This window comes from Excalfactoria chinensis, chromosome 4 (assembly GCF_039878825.1).
Source record: "Excalfactoria chinensis isolate bCotChi1 chromosome 4, bCotChi1.hap2, whole genome shotgun sequence".
Classification (NCBI taxonomy): Eukaryota; Metazoa; Chordata; class Aves; order Galliformes; family Phasianidae; genus Excalfactoria; species Excalfactoria chinensis.
The window spans coordinates 74,285,912-74,305,839 of NC_092828.1; the positions used below are offsets into that span (position 1 = coordinate 74,285,912).

At 43.1% G+C, this 19,928-nt stretch overlaps 1 protein-coding gene across 2 annotated transcripts in view; it reads right to left on the reverse strand.

Moving 5' to 3' along the window:
- LOC140251720 (vascular endothelial growth factor receptor kdr-like) overlaps positions 1-19,928 on the reverse strand; it is a 118,130-nt gene that overhangs the window by 61,674 nt on the left and 36,528 nt on the right. For both annotated transcript variants that reach the window (XM_072335781.1, XM_072335780.1), the window contains exons 4-9: positions 10,965-11,092; positions 7,695-7,848; positions 6,139-6,275; positions 4,552-4,711; positions 3,842-3,959; positions 1,921-2,096 (exon numbers count right to left, since the gene is read on the reverse strand). In XM_072335781.1, the coding sequence (XP_072191882.1) occupies positions 1,921-2,096; positions 3,842-3,959; positions 4,552-4,711; positions 6,139-6,275; positions 7,695-7,848; positions 10,965-11,092 (873 nt within the window). The remainder of the gene's footprint in view (positions 1-1,920; positions 2,097-3,841; positions 3,960-4,551; positions 4,712-6,138; positions 6,276-7,694; positions 7,849-10,964; positions 11,093-19,928) is intronic.

Sequence of the window (19,928 nt, forward strand, 5' to 3'; positions counted from 1 at the left end):
TCCTATCTACAGTCTGGGCAAATACCTCCTTGTTTGCAGTCATTTGCTTAAAAACAATGGCTTTCTTTGGCAGATAGTTTCCATTTTACATCTCATTTCAGGGATGGGGTTGTTTTGTTTTGTTTTGTTTTTCTTTTTTTCTTTTAACAGGAAAAAAGCACCTGCTGTTCATTTTTCCTGTGCTTCAGCAAGCAGCACCTTTGCTGGTCAGTAACAGTCCTGCAGCTGCCGGCCTTTGCATACTCTTAAGAAAGGGTGTTTTGCAATTAAATGATTATTCCTGATTGAAGTCTTTATTGGGCTGATCTGAAATAAAGGCTGACAATGAGCACCATGCTAGGCAAGCACTGTGTGAGAGCCAGAATAACACATGCCTGTACATACAAGAGAGATGAAAGGCTTGCACTGTACTTACTAGCATGGATGGTTTAATCCTGAAATAGCATCTTGCTCCTACAAACAAGATCTGTTTGTTTTTGATATGCCTATTTGTGGAATGGCTGCTCTTTGACTAAACATTCTCTTTCGCACGCAAACACTAATATTTACCTTGACAAGATAATTTATTATCATTCTTAATTTTCTCTTCCTTTGAATGTTTCTATTCTCTAACAAGACAGCAAAACCATTGTACGGATAAACAACCCTGAGGGAATAAATGGCCGCAGTTTAACACATTCCTTCCCATCGCTGAGCTACAGCAGCTGACCATGAGCATGTTCCTAGCTCTCTACAGTCCTATATCACACATTAGCTTAAGGGTTGTTTGAGTTGGTGTAAGCACTTAGCGTTTTGAGTAGGCCAAGTGCGCTCAAGTAACAAGTTCTCCATTTGTTACGCGTTATTCCTTTGTGAAAGGTAAAATGAGAAAAAAACAAATGCTGGAAGTTACATAGTGCAACAGCATGTAAGTAATTCAAGACAGGACAATTGAGAATATTTTTAGGTGTAAATAGGAGAAAGAGAAAAGAATTCACCATAGAAAAGAAAACAAACCTCCATCAACCAGTTTACCTATCTCACTGCCTGAGCAAACCTTGGGAAATACAAAAGAAAGCAGAGCTAACATGCTGAACTCTGCTGGGCCTCATGATTCTGTCTCTGTTCCTGAGTTCACTGCATTGAAAGAGGCAGTAGATGTGCAGAGACAATGAGCTCTGTCTTCCATCATCCCAGAGAGGGAGATTAATAAATGTGATTCCAATATCTATATTTCCTCCCTGACAAGGAAACCAGCCACACTCCACTCAGTTTTCTTTGGATCCTCCTGAAAATGAGCCTATCTCTCAAATGCTCCTAGCAGATAAATAACAACACAAAAATACAAAATACAGACTTTGTATTTCTGTTAGCAGGATGATGGAGAGACATGAAAGACAAGAACAGCTCATCTGGTTCCTTCCTCCAGCACATTTGGGACTCTTCCTATCCCAACAGGATGTTCCCCAGTGCTTTGCCCAAGCTAGTTTCTAATCTCAAGGGATAAAACTTCCACCACTTCTCTTGGGAAACTGTACCCCCGGCTCCAGACCTTGCTCCTAGATATCCTCCCAATTTCCTATTGAAAGGCTGTTCACTTTCAAGCCATTTCCATGTCCATCTGCAGACACTGTCCCAACAAAAAGATGCTGTGGTCTATTTCTGAGGTGCAGCAGCTTGGTGGAAAGTAGTTTTAGATGACCTGGTTTCAGCCTAGCTCCTCTTTGCAGATCTCCATTCTATTGCTTCTATTCAGCATGTGTTGACGTGAGACAGATCATCAGTGTTTCCTAAATAAGGTGGTATTCTATGCACAGCGCTGTATGAGCTCATTTTGGGTAAATGTGGGACTTGTCCCTCCTTCCCACTGACTGAAAGTACAGCCTCACAATGAAAAAGGGAAAGAACACAGCAGTATCATTACAAACATCAGGTCCTTACCTGTCACTACCACTTGCATGGTGAGGTTCTTGTACAGGCCATGTTTTGCATTGCTCAAGACGATGGTGTAGTTCCCAGCATGTTTTGGTCTCACATCTCTTATGCCCAGCCTGTACTTCGCTGGGTCTGGCTCATAGCAAGTTTGGTTATCCTTGATCAGTTTGCCATCTTTGTACCTGTTGTGAAAGTCCCAGCAAGGCTCATCACGTGCACACTTGGCTGTTAGCCCTCAGAAAGCCTGACTGGTACCCGAATGAGAGTGGTTAAAGGGTCAACCTTCAGAAACAGCAATGGAGACAGAGCAGGAATCCCTGCTTGAACTGGGCTTCTATTCCCCTGTCCTTTCACACTAAGATTCAGAAGCATCTTCAGTGCAATGGGAAAAAGATATTTCAACGAATCTGAGTTATCAGTGCTTCTTGTATGCTCAGCTATGATCAGAAATGCAAATGGAGGTGCCCCCAAATTGCTGTGGACTGCAAACATCAGCTTGCACATGAAATACTAAGTGCAATAAATGACGGGTTAGCCATAATTTGTATCATCCGTTTTAAAACAATACATTAATTAATCATAACTGTTTTTCAGCATGTATGAATGATCCTTTACTATTTATGAAAAAGCTAGTCTGTGTTAGGGAGAGTTTAGAGTCAACAGGCAGGTCAGTGAGGAATTTACAGCCCTGAACCATCACTAACAGTGGGTTGGGCGAGGCTCCATGACCTTCTCCTTCTCAATGCTAACCCGCAGTTGGGTTATGAATATGAAATAGGGCAGACTTTGCCACACACAGAGCTTCAGACTTAGGAGAAGCTGGGGTACATGTCCTGCTGTCTGAGCATGCTGAAAGCCTCCTCTGCAGTCATTCAAACTGTGCTGAAAGACCTCCAACGTCAACATCTGCTGCATATGGGGAAGGAGGCTCTGGTGGTCCCAGCTGCCACAGAGCAACTACATGCTGAGCCCCGGGAACAAAGCCTGGCAGGAGAAAGGGGGTGCTCCCTCTCTAACTCCCAGGAAGGTTTCCATCTCCTAAAAGCCAGAGGCGATTAAGAATGGCTCTTGGCATGGAGAGTTCAGTGATTTGACTGATATTGGACAATTTATTGTTAGTTTGCTGCTAGGAAAATACAGCAAACCCATCCCTGAGCAACACCTTTTGCTGGCTGCCAGGACACCCTGAGCAGCACTCAGCTGGCCAGGGAGGGCACTGAGGAGTGTTGCCAAGCTTCCTGTTCAGCTGAGACAGGCAGAACCACTCACAGTGAGTGAGTTGGGGCTAAAGAAAGAGTGAGGCTATGAAATGAGGCATAGAGAAGGTGGCAGGGCTGAGGACAAGTGATTTAAGGGCAATGAGAGAAATGAACATTTCCCGCATTTGCTGATGCGTTGGCTGCTTTTCACCTAACCCATCACAGTCCAGATGGAGCCTTTACAGTGCATACGAAAAGTTACTGGCATTGCTGGTGGGACCCAATTGGAGTAAATTATTTAACAGGTAAAAAGAGAAATATTTTTTTCATGTTAATAGTGTGTCCTGCAGCTTTCTGCTGTGCCCTGCATCCTTGCAGACTAGCCACCACTACAGTTAATAACCTGGCAGCCCTTTCCCCATAGATTTCTACTGTTCCAAACAGTTCTGTGTCTAGTGTAAACAAAACCCCTATTTTTTTTCTGTAGGTACCTTTTTGTTTGCATGACTTGAGGGGAAAAATAGCATGGGAAAGAGGTATGGCTTGCCACCTCCACAGAGCACATAGCAGCACAGAAAGGAGAAGCAACTCCTTGGATGAGCTGTGAGGCCATAGCTGCAAGTGCTCCCAATTTCTGCCTGCTATCAGTGAAGCAACAGTGAAAATCTGCTCCAGACATGACCCTCAACAAGGCCATGTCTGCTTTTGCTCGAGGTGATGGTACTCACCAGGTAACAGTTGGGCGAGGAAAGGCATCCACCTTTGCAGCCAGTTTCAGTGACTTGTGTCCTGATGTGATCTCATAGTAAAGCCCTTTCTTGTGCGACACCTCAAGGAAAGGTTTGTCTTGAAAGAGAAACAAAGAGGAAGACAAGGAATGGCAGATTTGCCATAGAGCAGTGCTCATATCTTTGCACAGTGTCGTGCCTATCCTTGATCTTTTGCAGTTGCAGATGTGCAGAAGCTGGGAACAACTGAATGAACAACAGCCTGGTAGAGCAGTTTGGCTGCACAGCTCTGGCATAGTCAGTGAATTACATCTCCATGTGAAGGACCTTTCATTTAATGCAGAGAATTAACAGCTGCTGTGCCCCTGGTGCAGCATGTCTAAGTGCTGGGGTATGCTGTCCTGTGAATGCCAGCCCGATGTTCCAGGGCATCAGCAACCACTCTCAGAGCTGCCTTTTCTAAGTAGCTCAACCCCAGTTCATCCATACCTTCATATATAACAGTCTTGAGCTCTGTGGTGTTTTCTTGAAAACATCATTCTGGATGCTGACTCTCTCATAGAATTGCTACAGATTACTGATGGCTGCTTAAACTAGTTGTCATTCTTCCAAATGACATTTAGGTATCAGCAGATTTAGTAATGTGGCGTTATCCTTTTAGTGTAACAGTCTTGGTTCTTTGGGTGTTATGGTTTAGCTGCAGAACTTACCATACACTGTAACGGTGACGTTAGCTTCCAGCCTCGTTGCATTGAATGTTTTGCATATGTACAGGCCTCCATCTTCCATGGTGACATTTTCAATTGTCAGGCTGCTGCCAACCTTATACACGGGTCCGCTCTGGTCCATTGTTCTCCTGGGATAAGGGTGCTGGAAGTCAGCAAAAAAAGAGGTTGGAAAGCAGCACAATTGGGATTGCTTTGTTTTCCCTTTCAAAGTCCGCCAGTTAAGAAAAGCAGAGATTCGTATCAAAATTATCATATCTCCCCATCATGGAAGTAAATATTTTAGAAGGCAAATCAGCAGGAAGAGCTCTTGTGTGAGCTCTAATTATCAGGTCTAATGAGAAAGAAACAGTGGAACTATGGCACATCTCTGCTGAAACCTGGGTGTGCGGATAAGTAATGGGACACTGCAAAGATCAGCCCTATTCATGGTCCACATCCCAGGGATCTCACTGCAAAACTGCCATCATCTTCTGTAGGGTCACTGCTGTGCCTTTTTGTTTCAGGGTCACCGACAGTTTTCTTGTCTTAGAAAGAAAGCCTACTTTCCAAAAGAATAACAGATATATTATGACAGCCAAATGCCAATGCAAATTCCCGAAGAAAACATTTTATTATTCTGATAGGATTTTTGATCCCAGATATTTGGTCAAGAAATTTTGCATTTATAATGTAAGAACTCTAAGGAGGTCTCATGAAGAAGTAACTCTCTCCTATCATGTGGGTTTCAAGAAACAAAATTCAGTAACACTGGAATTTAGAAGCTTACACTTCCATAAACTATTTTTTTCCCTAGTTTCTTCCCAGAAATGAAATCAAACATTCTTTTGTTAAGTAAACAAAATAAGTCCAAAAATAATCAAATTTTAGGGGGCACATTTTACACCGTTCCAAGAGGCTCAGATGCTCCTTTGAAATGTATATTTTGCAGAATTAAAATAGAAAGCAATCATTTTAATTCTGAACATCAAATAGAACCATGAGTACTGTACTGGATAAACGAACTGATCTGAGAATCACCCCTTCTCTCTGGTTTTCTTTAGGAGAACTGGAAGGTTTCGGTACATCAAAGTGTCACACATTCTACGTCAAATTCAGCATTCCTGTACTGCATTCCACAGAAAGCTCAAGAGCCTACCTTCAGAATTTAAACTTAATTATTTGGTGAGGTCTGAGCAGACACAATTGCCTTTTGTTTCATTTTCCCCTACTTAGTAAGGGCCAAGATGGGTGAGCAGATTGACAGCTTGCACCCTTCATGACTGCCCTTGAGGCATGAGCTGGGAAGAGGCCACAAGTAATGCAACAGAAATTTGTTCCAAGAAGAAAGATCTTCTCCTGGCTTTTCTCGCAAGCATATATTTAGCATGAGATTTGCAGTTTAATTTACAGGCTCAAGAGAGTAGATAGATTTTAGATTCATTCAAAGTAAAAAGACAATCAGTTGCAGGCACAGAAATGGTTGGCTGTATTTCAGAACAGCTAGTAGTCAGTGTGCTCAGCACAACGAACAGATCTTTCTTAGGGAAGGAGACTGCACCAAAGCAGAATCCTGAATTTTCATCAACTCACTCTCCCATTAGGACACGTCCATATGAATTCAATGCGCCCGTTGATGAAGGTTTCTGCTTTGCATTCCAAAAAGAGAGTTTCTCCAACCAGCAGTTTTTTGGGAGTTGCTTTCAGAGCCAGGTTCTGCACTCTGCCCTCTGAAAGGATAAGAGCAAAGGTATAACCACATGGCACTCTAGGCATAATTGACATTTAAGATAGATAGTAACCACACTCTGTATGCCCCTCCGGCATCTGCTCCTTTCAGTTTATCAAGCACTTCACCTTCTTCTGTAATTTCTATGGAAACTTTTGGAAACACCCACACAAAGCCAGGTCAGTTGTATAAATGCCTGAACATCAGCTGATCAAAGTGGTCAGATGTGGACACACATATTTATGAATTATTTTTCTTGCTTTTGCCATGTTTGGCTCCAGCCCTCAAACCCAAAACATTCCAATATTATTCTTGTACTTAGGAAAGAAAAAAAAGATTCAGAAGTGACTCAACATTTTCATCTCTCCTGCCCTTTGATGGCCAGACACCTCTCCTTTTTGAATGGGACCACCAAATCTCAGTCTTTGTATCTCCTTGTATTTACTGGAGTCTTAAATGCAGCAACTCTGAAAAATCCTGCTTCAAGGCCATGTCTCTCAGTCTACAGTGCAGCATAGCAGATACAATTCTGACCACTGCACAGGAATAAATTACAGAGAAAGGTCTTGCTGGTGTGCATTGGGGCTAGATAAGGATGTCCTCATGTTTTTGGTTTTTTGGTTTTTTTTAGCTTTGCATTCACAGTTTTAGTAATAATTACTTCTCCGGCAATGAAAGAATAATAGAAAGAGAGAGATTTAAAGGATCTTTATTTGGCTGCCACACAAATTCGCTGTTATTTAAAGCTGAGTGCTAATTGCATAGAGGGATGTTATAATCTAATGGGAATGAAGTCACAATCTCTCCTCTCATGAAATACAATGTATGAAGAAAGAAAGAGAATGCATTGAAAATAAAGGAAAAATAAATTAGGAGTGGGTTTTAATTAATCTCCAGCATTCCAAAATTTAATGATTGGTAGCTGCAAATTTGGATATAAATTCTGAGCTGAAGGTCAGCTGCAAAATACAAGGGAAAGGACATAGTAAATCTCCATGAAAAACAGTATAAAAAAGCAAATACATGAATATGTTAATGAGATTTTTATACCATGGTCTTCTGTGTTTAATGACCAGAAGCAAAAAGAAATCTAATGTTTGGTTTATTCTAAATTGGCATTTGTTTTAATGTAAATACTGTTCTATCCAAGCAAACAAAGCCTTAATGAGCTTTGAATAAAATGCCTCTGTTCTGTACCACCTCAACACCTGGCAACTGGAGTGGATCGGGCAAGTTCTGTTGAATAGAAAAACAAGGGGAAGAATTAGTTTACTTTAAGTGTTGCAGTTTGGATGTGCTGCAGATACATGACAATTAGATACATCAAATATTCCTAGGGCTAGCCAATAAATAATAGCCAGGGGCTTAGCAATGAAGCAGAAACGTTATGGTCGTTCCTTGGCAAACATCAGCCACTCACCCAGTTTCTGTACAAGGTAATAGGATGTGAACACACTTCCATTGACGTTTGCAGTGCATGTGAGTACTCCAGAATAAGCATGAGAGGGGATGACAAATCCTCTTTTTGGGTCCCACAGCATCTTCTTGAAGTTTATCTCTACAGGATGAGGATACTGAAAGAGAGCAGGCAATAGGAGGTGACTGAGACATTCCCTTTCTCCTCAGGTCATAGAGCCAAGCAGCCAAAGCTGTTCATCTTTATGGTCTAGGGAGGTATTTGACCTTTCAGAGTGGTTGGTGGTCTCATTCCACACACATCTCAGGCAACAGCAACATGTACAAATAGGAAAGTCCTCCCTGAGGTACAACTGTTTGAAATCCAAAACTTGGACATCGTAACTGGATTTCTTGATTCAGTAGCCCAAAACCTCTCAGACCTTATGCAAGATATAGTGCCACCCATTTTAAATCTTTACTGGAAGTAATTTTTCCTGCCTTATGGAAGCTTTGCAGTGTAACCTCTTTGGAACTGCCTAGGAACAAAACTTCGCTTCATGTAATGCTACATGTGTGTACCATGCGTTTTTCTCAAAATACTTTAAAATAAGCATCAAGTTAGACCTCTAAAAATCTACACCATGCTCTGACTCTATGATTAACATAGTAGCATAGGCATTAGTTGTCCTAGATTCAGAACTATTCGTATTGTTCTGTGATTCTTGAAAAAAATGAATCATAATGTTGCTCTTCATCTTTTTGTTATGCAACACACAATTTATTCTCCTGCCCCCAAACAAATGGTAGCCTTGCATTAGCAGTGTGGTTTAAATTGGATTCAGTTTAAATAACACTCCTGTTCTGGTGAAATTTCAGCTCCAGGCTTTGAGAGCTGATGCTCATATCTCTCCTGGGAACACACTGCTGATTGGGCTGGCACTGCTTTATGTCCTTTATTATTAAGTACTCTACGCAGAACAAAGACCATGGAAGTAAGAGTTTGGGGCAGAGATTGGCGACATTGCTTTGGGATGGCATGCACAGCTTTCTTCTGGAGCAGCGGTTCTTTTCTGACAGTCATAGGAAACATGGGTTTTGGGAAAATGCTTTCAAAGTAACTGAGCTGTGCAGAGCCATTAGGAAAATTCAGGAAAAGCTACAGAATGAGATCTGAGACCCGGGGCTTAATCGTGCTTTAACACCCATGAAGGTCAAAGCTGTAAGTGGCAAAGGCACACTGAGCCAGATCAGTGACTAAACAGATCTGACAGGACTGAAAATGCTTTTTTGCCCAGAATTAAAATCATGTTAAGCAAAACTAAAAGTTCAAGTCTTGTGTCTTAGCACGCGTTTCTTAATAAGAGACGATCTGTAGAGTTAGCTGGGATCTGTTTGGTATTAGCGAGTGGTACCTTTCCCCATACATATTTAAAGGCCAGAGAGTGCAATGATTTTAAAGTATAATGGTAACATAAGGAACTTAATTTACGGTGGGAAAAGTACATTTTCTACAAGAATAATAAAATGTGATAAAGATGAATTTCATGGTTTGGCAGCTCCGTTCCCTGACAGTGAGAGGAAGGGGAAAGAAAAAATAACCCTACTCAGGAGGCCCTTTTCAACACTACACACATATTAAACATCTCCATAGAATATTCAAAAATATATATTTAAACAACCAAACAAAAAACGTCAAGTGCTGCTTGAAGGAAATCACAGTGGCTTTCCTCCCTTTGAAGTTCACTGTCTATAGGAGATTAAATTTGGAAGCAGAGGATGTTCTAAATTTGTCGGCTCGCCTTGCTCACCTCTTGGTCCCGCAGCCGTACCTCCTCCCCTCTCCACCCCGCTTCCCCTGCGCATGGGAAGCCGCCACCTCGGCTCCACGCAGGGCCGGATCCCCAGACGGGTTGTGCTGGAGGTGACTTTCTGGCTGCTGGAGCCAGCACAGGGCTCCCGAGAGCATTCCTGTGGGAGCAGCACTCAGCATCCCCATCCCTCCCTGCACTCTGCTGCTCTCCGTCACAGGGGAACACTCTTTGGGGGACAATTTTCTCTGCAATTCAACAGGGAGATTTCAGTGGAGATCTTATTTCTCCAGCAGCTTGCCTCAAGGTAAAGGACTTCAGACTGTGTTTGAAGAAATTACCAGGGGAGAGTTTAGCTGGCACACAGGAGAGCTGGGTTGCCTATAAATAAGGGGATAAATCAGGAAGCTCCAAGGCCTTGTTTAGGCCCACATGACTCTATTGCAGCAACGAATTTAGTTGAAGTAGGCTCACATACGATGGGGATGTTTCATTTTTATAGCCAAGGAGAAGGTGATAACAGTTATCCCGGCTCAAGTGATAAGCTATAAATGGAGAGCAGCCTTATCCCCCCACTTTTAATCCCTACTGTCAAAGCTTAAAAATAGAGATCTGCAAAAGCAATAAGGCTTGTGCTGTCCCTGTGCACGTCTGCTGGAAATTTGCCATTGGTATCTGCAGGAGCTGGATCTCTGTATCAGGCCTCTGTGTTCCATGTGCTGGCTCTTAGGAGGAGACACCCAACACCCAGGAGGAGCAGAGCCCCTCAGACCCTCTGCCAGGCATCACGCATCTGTGTGCCTTGTTGGCCCACCACCTTCAGCAACACACCCTCACATCTCACAGCCCTTCCAGAACAGACCATGGAAAAGGAGCAGCAGCAGAGGCAGCAGGGCAATGGAGAGGAACATCATCTTCTGTGTAAAAGTCAGGACTGGAACTAGGAGACCCACTTTTTGTTCCTTATTCTGTGATAGGCATATTTCTGAAGTGATTCTGAAGCCCTTTAACTGAGCAATTACTCCCCTATTGACTGAAGAAGCCCAGGACCCTAAATTTCTATTTTTATTCCACAGATCGTTCTGCAGCCTTGACATTCAGGTGTGGCTGTTGCTCAAGGAAGCAGTAGCCACTTATTTTCAAGATCAAAACTTGGTTTTAAGTCAAGTTTTTTAAGTTAAGTTCAAGCAGAAATGCGGAACAGTTCTGAGAAGTTCATGATATAAAGGTGATAAGCTTTAGTGGAGGAACATCAAACCACGAGATGTGAAGAACATTTGATAAACTCAACCTAATCCCACCAACAGCCTTATGCACAGTTCACTACTAATACACTGCAAGAGCAGTGCTTCCATGTGAATACTGCCTTTTCTATTTCCTTCTGAAACGTACCTTGCTTCACCAACTTTATTTTCCACATTTACCCACTGTGACGGCAGTGCAGACCTCTGAACTGTCTGAATTTCTCCAAACCAGCCACTTACCTGGAAAAGTTTGGGTCTGATATCTGGAGAAGTAACCCGGCAGGGGATAACAACTGTTTTCTTAGCCTCTAGAATGTAGATGATTTTGGGATGTTCTGGGTGAAACTCCACAAATGGATTTCTGTAGTCTGCAGAGAGAAGAACACTGATTTGCAGAACCATTCCTTTCAGACCATAGCCCACTGCTACATGTGACAGCACATCCAGTGACATCTTGCTTGTTTTCAAACAACAAAGTCATCTGGGGACTACAGTCGATTACCAAGAAACAGAATATCCTATTTTTAACCTTATTTAGCTAGTTTGTAGCATAATCATATATATATATATATATAAATCCTTTTCCTATCCATTCCCCACCTGTAAACATGCAGTTAATGTACATGTACTGCTCCACAAGTCTCCATGGTACATGGGTTAGTCCTTTCCTTGATGCTCTGAATTTTTTTCACAGCTGCTATTACACTGTAGAACATCAGAATTCCACAGCAATTAAGTGTTACCATAGAGGTACAGCTTAATGCAGAAGTAACTTGGTCACATCTTTAGGGAACTGTAGGATTTTCTACAGATTTGCCACTATAAATCAGACAGGATATACATATATCATAGAAATAAATAAGAATCAGAGGTAGTGTAATTTAATAAAGCTTCTGAGTCGTATTGATTTTTCACTGTGTGGATACAGTGATGGTCATCAGAAGATTAAAAGAACGTAAGACCCTAAAGCAGTCAAGATTTTTCTACAAAGCATTCTTTGACTTGATATCCTATGGTATACAGTTTCAGATGCCATTCAGCTAATCCAAAGCCGACTACAGCATGCAATGTAGGCAACCAGCCATTTTGCTTTGGATTATGCTATTGACAAGAGAGTATATGGATGCTGTACAGCAACCTCAGCCTGCTTATCCTTGGCCTTGGACCTGTAGGAACTGCCTCTGTATGCTTACTGCATTCCTGAATGAGCCTTGCGTCCTCCTGATGTGTTTCCTCTCTAATTCCTGATGTAATATTGAGGGATTTTTATAGAGAAAAAAAATAATTACTAATTGCTTAGAGGATTTAGCTCCACTCTTGTGGCTCCTTGTGTCCCCTTTTTGTAGGACACTGGTCTGAGATGACTGCACGGAGTGCAGCATCTTCAATAAATGCTTCTCACTGACCAGATGCCTCTTGAACACAAAAAGCAAAGCCACAGCCTGTGTCTAGGAGTCTGAACGGTGTGCTTGCCTTGCTTTAGCACCACTGTTCCAGTCCAACTGCCCCCTACCCCTTTGCCTAAGTGTATTCTCTCATTTTGCATCTAGGACTGTTGTGGCAGCTGTTCTGTGATTAAAGAAAGCCTTAGCTGAACTGTGTTAGGGTAAGGCTATCTATGCCTCCTTCTAGTCCCTGCATTACTGTATCAGAGCTCTCTCCCCGCTTCATCTGTTGGGAGAACTGAAAATGTTCTTGAATCTCCAAGAAAAGATGATACAATATTTCTCTAACATTTCTAGCTAGTGAGGAAATATCTCTGAAATTGAAATGTTAAAAAATCCAAGCACTCCTTTCTGAGAGTTCTCTGTTTCGGCTGCTCTTGACAAGGAGTTCAAATAAATGGCAAAAGCCTCCCAGATTTCTCCTTTCCCAGTCACCCATCTGTCGGCAAACAGAATTTTGCTTCAAATCAAGGGGGATCCACTGACTGTTTAAAACAAGTGATCACTCCTTAAGCAGCAGGGAGCAGTTGTATTCTGTGCTGGACTACCTGTCATTAAATAGGAGGTAAAGTGCTCAAGTACATTGCAAGGAACAAATGCACTGCATAGAAGTGTTACAGCTGTGTTATGGCTGCCAGTTTGCACCATTTCACTTAAGTGCATGAAATTAAGTTTTCATGGTGAGTGACTTATAGTCTTTGAAAAGTGAATGTCTGTCACTCGCTGGGCAGCACATCCCTCTTCACATCATCTCTCAGCTCTGGGAGTTTCGATCTCCTGCTAGAAACTGGTGCTGCTTATTGGTGACCTGTAGAGTAGTTTGAACGTGGATTGTGAGGTTTGGATTTGCTTTTCCATTCCAAAATACAACTTCACTGACAAAGGAAAACAAAAGTGGTTTATCTCACTCACTTTGTCTTTGTTACCCCATGACTGTTAACTTGTCTGGAAATAGGTCATTCATTTGGAGATATCAGTGTTAATTTCTTTGCTAATGACAACAGTCCTTGCTTAAGGAATGCCATGGAAATGTGAGTGCCTCACTTGGAATCAAACTCAAAGAACAAACTGCATGTGGAGCTGGAGTTCATGCTCTCCACAGCCCAGAACAATTTTCCTCACAAAAACATGAAGCGTAAAAAATAAGGATGGAAACAGGATAGTGGGACTGTCCACTTTGTACTTCTGATAGCTTCATTTTAGCTGAGAATTGGAAATAGTGTTCTTAGCAGATGGAGTGTACCATGTGCTTCAGTCGTGATGAAATCAGATGGTGGTACAGCTTATCAGAAAGGTCAAAACGTGACAGGGCTGTTTTACCAAAGAACTTGGATTGCTGTGCAGGTACAAGAGCTGCATGATTAGCTTGGGGAGCTGTGACAAGGGGCCAGCAGAGGCCCTGCAGACCTCTTGTTGCACGCTTTCTGATCTGAAGGTGAGGCAGTGAAACTGAAGGCAAAGACCAGAAATCGGGATGAAGTATCTGTCATTTCCAGCAATGTCTTTTCATGTCAGCTTCTGTTCCACACTATTCTTTTTTTTTTTTTTCTGACTGCATCGATCTATTAAAAACACGTACTGTGGAGAAAAGGCACTGTAAGAAACATTATGAGAGATACTAATTAGAATGAAAAATAGACCTTTGATCTTCCCACATTTAGGAAGTTTCGGAAACACATCTGAACTTTTTGGCTAGGCGGGCGCTGGATCTAATCAAGCCTCCAGCTGAGAAACCTGATCTCGTGTTCTCAGCTTTGTAGCTTGTTCCAACCCCTAAAACTAATATGAAATATTTACGCCCAATATAGTTTGTCTACTGCAGTTTCCCAAACAGGTCAACTACATTCTTATATTGAGTTACATTGCAAACATGTGTTTAATGTTTGTGTGTGAACATTAGTGCTGCTTAATGCCTCTGCGGTCTTGCTCCTGAGCTAACCCATACTTGGAATATATCAAATGCGATGATACATTCACAGGCAAATTTAAAGCTTATGCAAATAGTGAGAGGCCCTTCCACTTCCAGGAATGCCCTGTCCTTGGATTACTCGCTATAGGAAAAGGCTGAGAAAGTAGATTTGCATTTCCAGTGAACAGTGAGAGTGCAAAAAAGTGTTAGGGGAAGCACATTCATATCTATTTCTGCTCTTGGGAGTAAAAAGAGGACAACTGCTGTGCCCTGTGACAGAGGGATGAGACAAGACAACAGACCAAAAGGAGACTTGCTGTGAAAAAGGAGCTTTTTGGTGTTAAGCTATTCACAAATCTGGATCAAATTTGGACTAATTGCTTCAGCTGAATTTTATAATATTTGTGCCAGTATTTTTAGAAGGATTTTCACTGTTTGTTTAGAAACTGAAAGTTAAAAAGTTTAAAAAACGGTTATTTAAAACAAAAAGCAATGTTTGTTTACAAAGCAAAATATCAAAAGAAGGTAGCTAAGCAAAAGACTTAAATAATCCTAAACCATACGAAAACACCGAATTTTATGCAATAATTGAAGCACTTCAGTCAAAACATAACACAATTTCTCTAAAATATTTCCTCTCCATGGAAAACAAACCATTACTTAACCCCGTTCTCCTCCATCATCTCTCCCCACCTCCAAGACTGACGTCTGCCAAATTTTCAGCATCACAACAGAACTAAAAATAATCCAACCATTTCAATTGTAAATGGAACAGATACTCATCGTGACACTGCTAAGTGACTGAAGAACACTTCAGAGGGAAGCACGAAGTCACAGTGTATATCACATAAAGCTATATTTCATTCCTAACTGACTTTTAATGGCTGAACTGACGTACGGCTCAATTGCCATATGTCTAGACAGTTGCTAGAATTACACTATCCCAGAGCATAAGCTACGGTCTGAACTGAAAGGCAAAATATATACATCAGCCTTTCACATCAATATTTAAAATCTAGATACTGCTTTAAAATCTCTTGGCAAGTAACAGCAACAAAAAGCAACTTCTGGGTTATAGGGATCCAGCCTCAAAAAGGACCAGTGTTGCTCGTGCTTCATTCCAGCTGCTCTAACAGCCACACAAGCAGGGTCAGGCCAGCTCCTCTTGCTTTGGGCAGGAGAGGCTTTGGACAGGAGTGTTTCCCAGGCAGCTGGGCTGCTCATTTAACAGATAAGCAAATATAAAGTGGCTCAGCTTGGGATCTTAACAAAACGACCAAGAATAAATACTGAATAGGGAACGAATCAGGTGCTAGCTGATACTTCCACAGTTTGCTCAGACAAAAAACGGAATCCTTCATGAAACTCTTACATACCTCAGACTGACTGGCATGGAAAAATGATCTGCTGGACACTGGGAAATCACTGCCAGCTTTACGAACACGTTCCCCACCGTCAGTTAATCAGCAGGCAGTTTACTCACTGTAAAAAAGCCTCACAGAGACAGAACTTCTTGAAACAAAAGGGACAGGGTCACTCTCCTTTAAAAATGATAACCTGGGCCTCAAGGAAGATCTCAGGCTCCAGATGGTGGAAATCAATTGCACTCAACTGTCACAACTGGGAGAGCTGTGTCATGGAAAATGCAGGTGCCGTCCTGCAATGCACGGCTTGGAAGTCTTGCTCCAATACTGAGCTCCAGGAAAAAAATTTCTTAGCAAAGAAACACTGTATGAAAATAGCTTGGCACATCTGTTCCTCCTGAGATGGGAAGGTAATATGCCCTATGAATCTTACCCATAAGAAAACACCCATAAATTCCCACAGGACAGTTAAGAAGAATAATTTACTGCAAGCTGCAAAGCTCATTATATGTGAAGAAAGACAAGAGCTGCAGCATGTGAGTGACTTATCGAGAGGGAGAGGCCCCTTCCTCCGGCCCCAGGCTGGCTGACTCGCCCTGCAGGTCAGCGGAGGTTTGCAGGAAACTGCAGCCAGGCCGGGTGCTGCTGCTCGCCCAGCATGGCTTGGGGGTAACATGCAGCAAACTGAAGGAAGCCAGGACAGCGGGGGAAGGGGGCCGGCTGAAAATCAAGCACACTGAGCACAAAGCAGCTCAAAGGTCAAGTGCCTACAAGAACATTGTTTTCCTTCAGGAAGAGAAGCCCTTCATGCTTAAATTCTCCTTCTGCCCAGGACACGGTTAATCGCTGCTGGAGACGAGTCCCTTCTAACTCAGCCACTTGGGCAATGCACAGCTTGCTCCCCAGACTCTGCAGGAACTGCAGTGCATCCCTACACTCAGTGTGCTGTGCTCTCAGGCTCCTTCCTTTCCTGCATGACATCACCTGCATCCTCCCCAGACATGTGCGCAGGACTCTGTACAGGGTGTTGGGTGCTTTTCATTTCTGCTCATGTTTCCTACATCGTGAAGACAAATTGTCTCATGATATTTGTATCACACCTAAACCTGTGGAGATAACATCACCTCTCCCTTCAGCTACCATCCATCAGCTCACAGATGGCACATACTAAGTGGCCTTTGAGGACAGTCATGCGCCGCTGTTCACTTGTTTCAAATTCCCAAACATTCTCTCAAGTTTCAGCTGGAAGGCACCTACAAAGATCACTCAGTCCAGTCCTCAGAGAACACACTCTGCTTCTTCTCACTTCATTCCTGCTGAAAACATAGTGCAGGTATACACCCTCCCCATTACTTTCTTCCTTCAGTGGTATCTTACAAGAACAGATTAGCTGGAAAGTCTGAGTGATCAGTTTCTCAGGTCCTTCGGTTCAGTTTTTTTTTACATAAACCCCATCAGTTTTTTCTTCTTCAAGGCCAAGAACACTCAGGACGTTCATAATCGTTATCAGTTAAGTGACACTATGGTCACAGGAATTTTGGAAAGCATCACAAGAAAACTGCCTGTCTTGCTGTATTCCTCCTGGTAGCCTATCAAAGCTTTTAGGTGCAAAGGTAACATCTAGAAAGTCACTTGTTTTGAAATGGGATCTTTGAAAATAAAGAACTTTTCAGTTTGGCAGGCAAATCAATAGAACTGGTGGTGGAATGTTTAGATTAAACAGAAAGCACAATATTTTATCTTCAGGAAAAAAAAAAAGAGAAGTGACTGCAAAGCCCCCAGAAGCCATTCTGAGTCAACATGAAGCATTCTGTTTTGGTCAAATGAAGTACATTCTTCCCTTGTAGATTGCCATTAGAAACAGAGTTTGTAGGATGTATTTCCCTAGTAAACTCCCATTGCTAAGAACTGGTCTCCTATATTAACTGCTGCCAGCTGCTCGGCTGGGGTAAGGCTCAGCAATTAGTGACCACTGGGTAGAAAACCAATGGGAAGGAAGAAGCAGGGAAAATGTGTTTGTGATTTTGTCTGTCAGGTTTTTGTTTAGGAATTCTGTATCAGCTTAAAGGAGGAGACAGTTACCTCTTGCTGTTGGAAGTCAAGTGCTGTCACTGACAGCATGCCAGAACACAATGCTGCTTGCTCAGCATCGTATCTTGAAAGGCTCCTCCGCTTGAAAGTGGAGCACTGGAGTTTAGGATATGGCTTGAAGATACTGAATGTCTTCACTGAGAACTGAATGCAGCTCATTTTTCCCCTGTATTCAGTCCTTTATCCAGACCTTTATATTTGAGGAACAGCACAGAGAGCCCTGCACACTGATGTAGCCTATATTCCCACACCATGTGGCCCTGAATATGGAGCCAGACCCTTCCACCAGTCTGAAAGACAGCCAGCTTATCTGCTGGGTTGCACGCTGAGCAGATGAACACCATGTGCCTGTCTCAGCTAGCTGAGTGTCTGGCAGCATGTGTGGCTGTCTTGATGCCTCCAGTGTGAAAGGAGGAAGAAACGTGACTCCAGCACTGATAATATCTTCTGGAGAGCAAGCCAAAGCCCAAGTCAGGGCTGCTTTTCACATCCACATTATCTCTGTGAACTGTCAAGAGAATTAAGGAGGCAGAAATCAGCTTTGAAGAATGTCGGAACAAAAATATGGTCACATGAAGGGTGTTTTCATGCATTTCCATCCTCTTTAGGTTCTTCTCATCAAGGAATTATGAAGGAGATGGCTGTTGCATTTGATAAAGAAGGGGCTGTGGCTGATGTTACACTCAGCCCTGATGCAACACTTGTCCCACCTGCCCTCTTTGTTCTCTGCAGCAGCAGAGATAGATCATATCCTTCCCTGTGATGTCTTGCTGCCAGAGCTGATGAGCAGTGAGATGCACGCTCTGACATGACAAGCTGCTTGGATCCATCCTTCTTTTTCCTCCAGACTGGCTATAAGCCAAAAGGAGCTAATGGGAAAGACTGCGTGAATTTAAGCAGAGATGCAGCAAGAAGTGAAAAGTTTTCCTTCACCTGTGGACTTTACTCCCTCAGCCCTGCCACGTACCTAGCTCACAGTGTCACTGCCATGTGAACCACCAGTAGCTGTCTGGGCCTAAGTAGGAAGCCAGTGTTACAGTATTCACCAATGACCATGCTCAAAGATCGAACCACACCAGGCATGAGTGGGTTATTCAGCCCCAGGTTACTCATACCCTGTGTGGCAGCCAGCACGGATGTACTGGGCTTGTATATACTGCTTGGTGCCACTGCCAGTTATCAGAGGAGGTGAGACTCACTGGTTTTGGAGTAGTCTGTTGAGCACCAGCCCTATCATGGCCCTACTCAGTTAAAGAACAGAGTAGGATCTCTGCCTTGCACAAAGAGGAACTGAGAATGTCTGCTGCTGACCTCCTGTTCCCATGGCTTAATGTCCCCTAATGTTCTAGCAAAGCACAACCACTGGTGTGTGTGGACAGGAATCAAAGCACAGCATGGAAACTTGGATGAGACTTCTCTAGACAATATTTTGCAAGATGTGACTGGCTCCAATTACCACCGTAATCAGGATGCACAATTTGCTGATGGAAGGGAGCAAAAAAAAAAAAACAGAGCCCATTCTCCCTCCTACTCCTCAAGCTGAGCAGTACAGAGAAGTACAGCAAACTCCATGCTGCTATATGGGGCTGAGGGCTGCGAGGAAATCACCGCCAAAGCCAAGGTAGAACTGGGCTGGTGCAGGGCACTTCCAGCTGACACCCTGACGACTATCAGCTATTTGCTGACAGTATTTCATATAGGAGAGCTGCAAGTGCTGATTTCTGTCTAGGCTGAGGTGTGGGATGGCAGAGAAAATCTTTTTGTTTCTGTTTTCCTCCATCTCTGAGTCATGTTCAATTTTATACATGCCCTAGGAAGCCCAGAAGAGAGAGCTCTCTGTGTTGGAACATGAGATAGGAGCCTGCCCCTTCCTTCCTTGGGCTCGGGAATCCCAAAGGTTGAAAGAAATGAGTGTGCTCCCCAGGAAGACCATTGGCTTGGGAATGGTAATTGCAGAAGGCAGAGCAGATAGCTGGCTGCCTCACTCCCCTATCACTGCAGAGCCGTTCCCTCAGAGCTGCGCTGAAATTAGACGAGCAGTTAAAAACTTCCTGATTATTACTACTCCATCCCCAAACTACATCATATTTTCAGTGAGGAGATGGGCGACAGTTGAAGGGGGTTGTCTGCTTTTTAATTACAATCCTTGGGACTTGCAGCTGCAGCGGGAAGCAGAAAAGACCTTGAGAACAATGGTTCAGGACTGAGGTCCTGAGCATTCCCTCCCTGCAGACTGGTAGTGCAGCTGAAACACAGCGCTGACTGCTGCCTTTGGTCCCCATGGGCTGCCTGGTGTGTGGGGGTCATGGCCCAAGTTCACCGGGGAGAGCTGCTGCATGCCAGATTCTGGCAGAGCTTAGAAGCTCTACCAGGGAGGCTGTAAAAACAGAAGCAA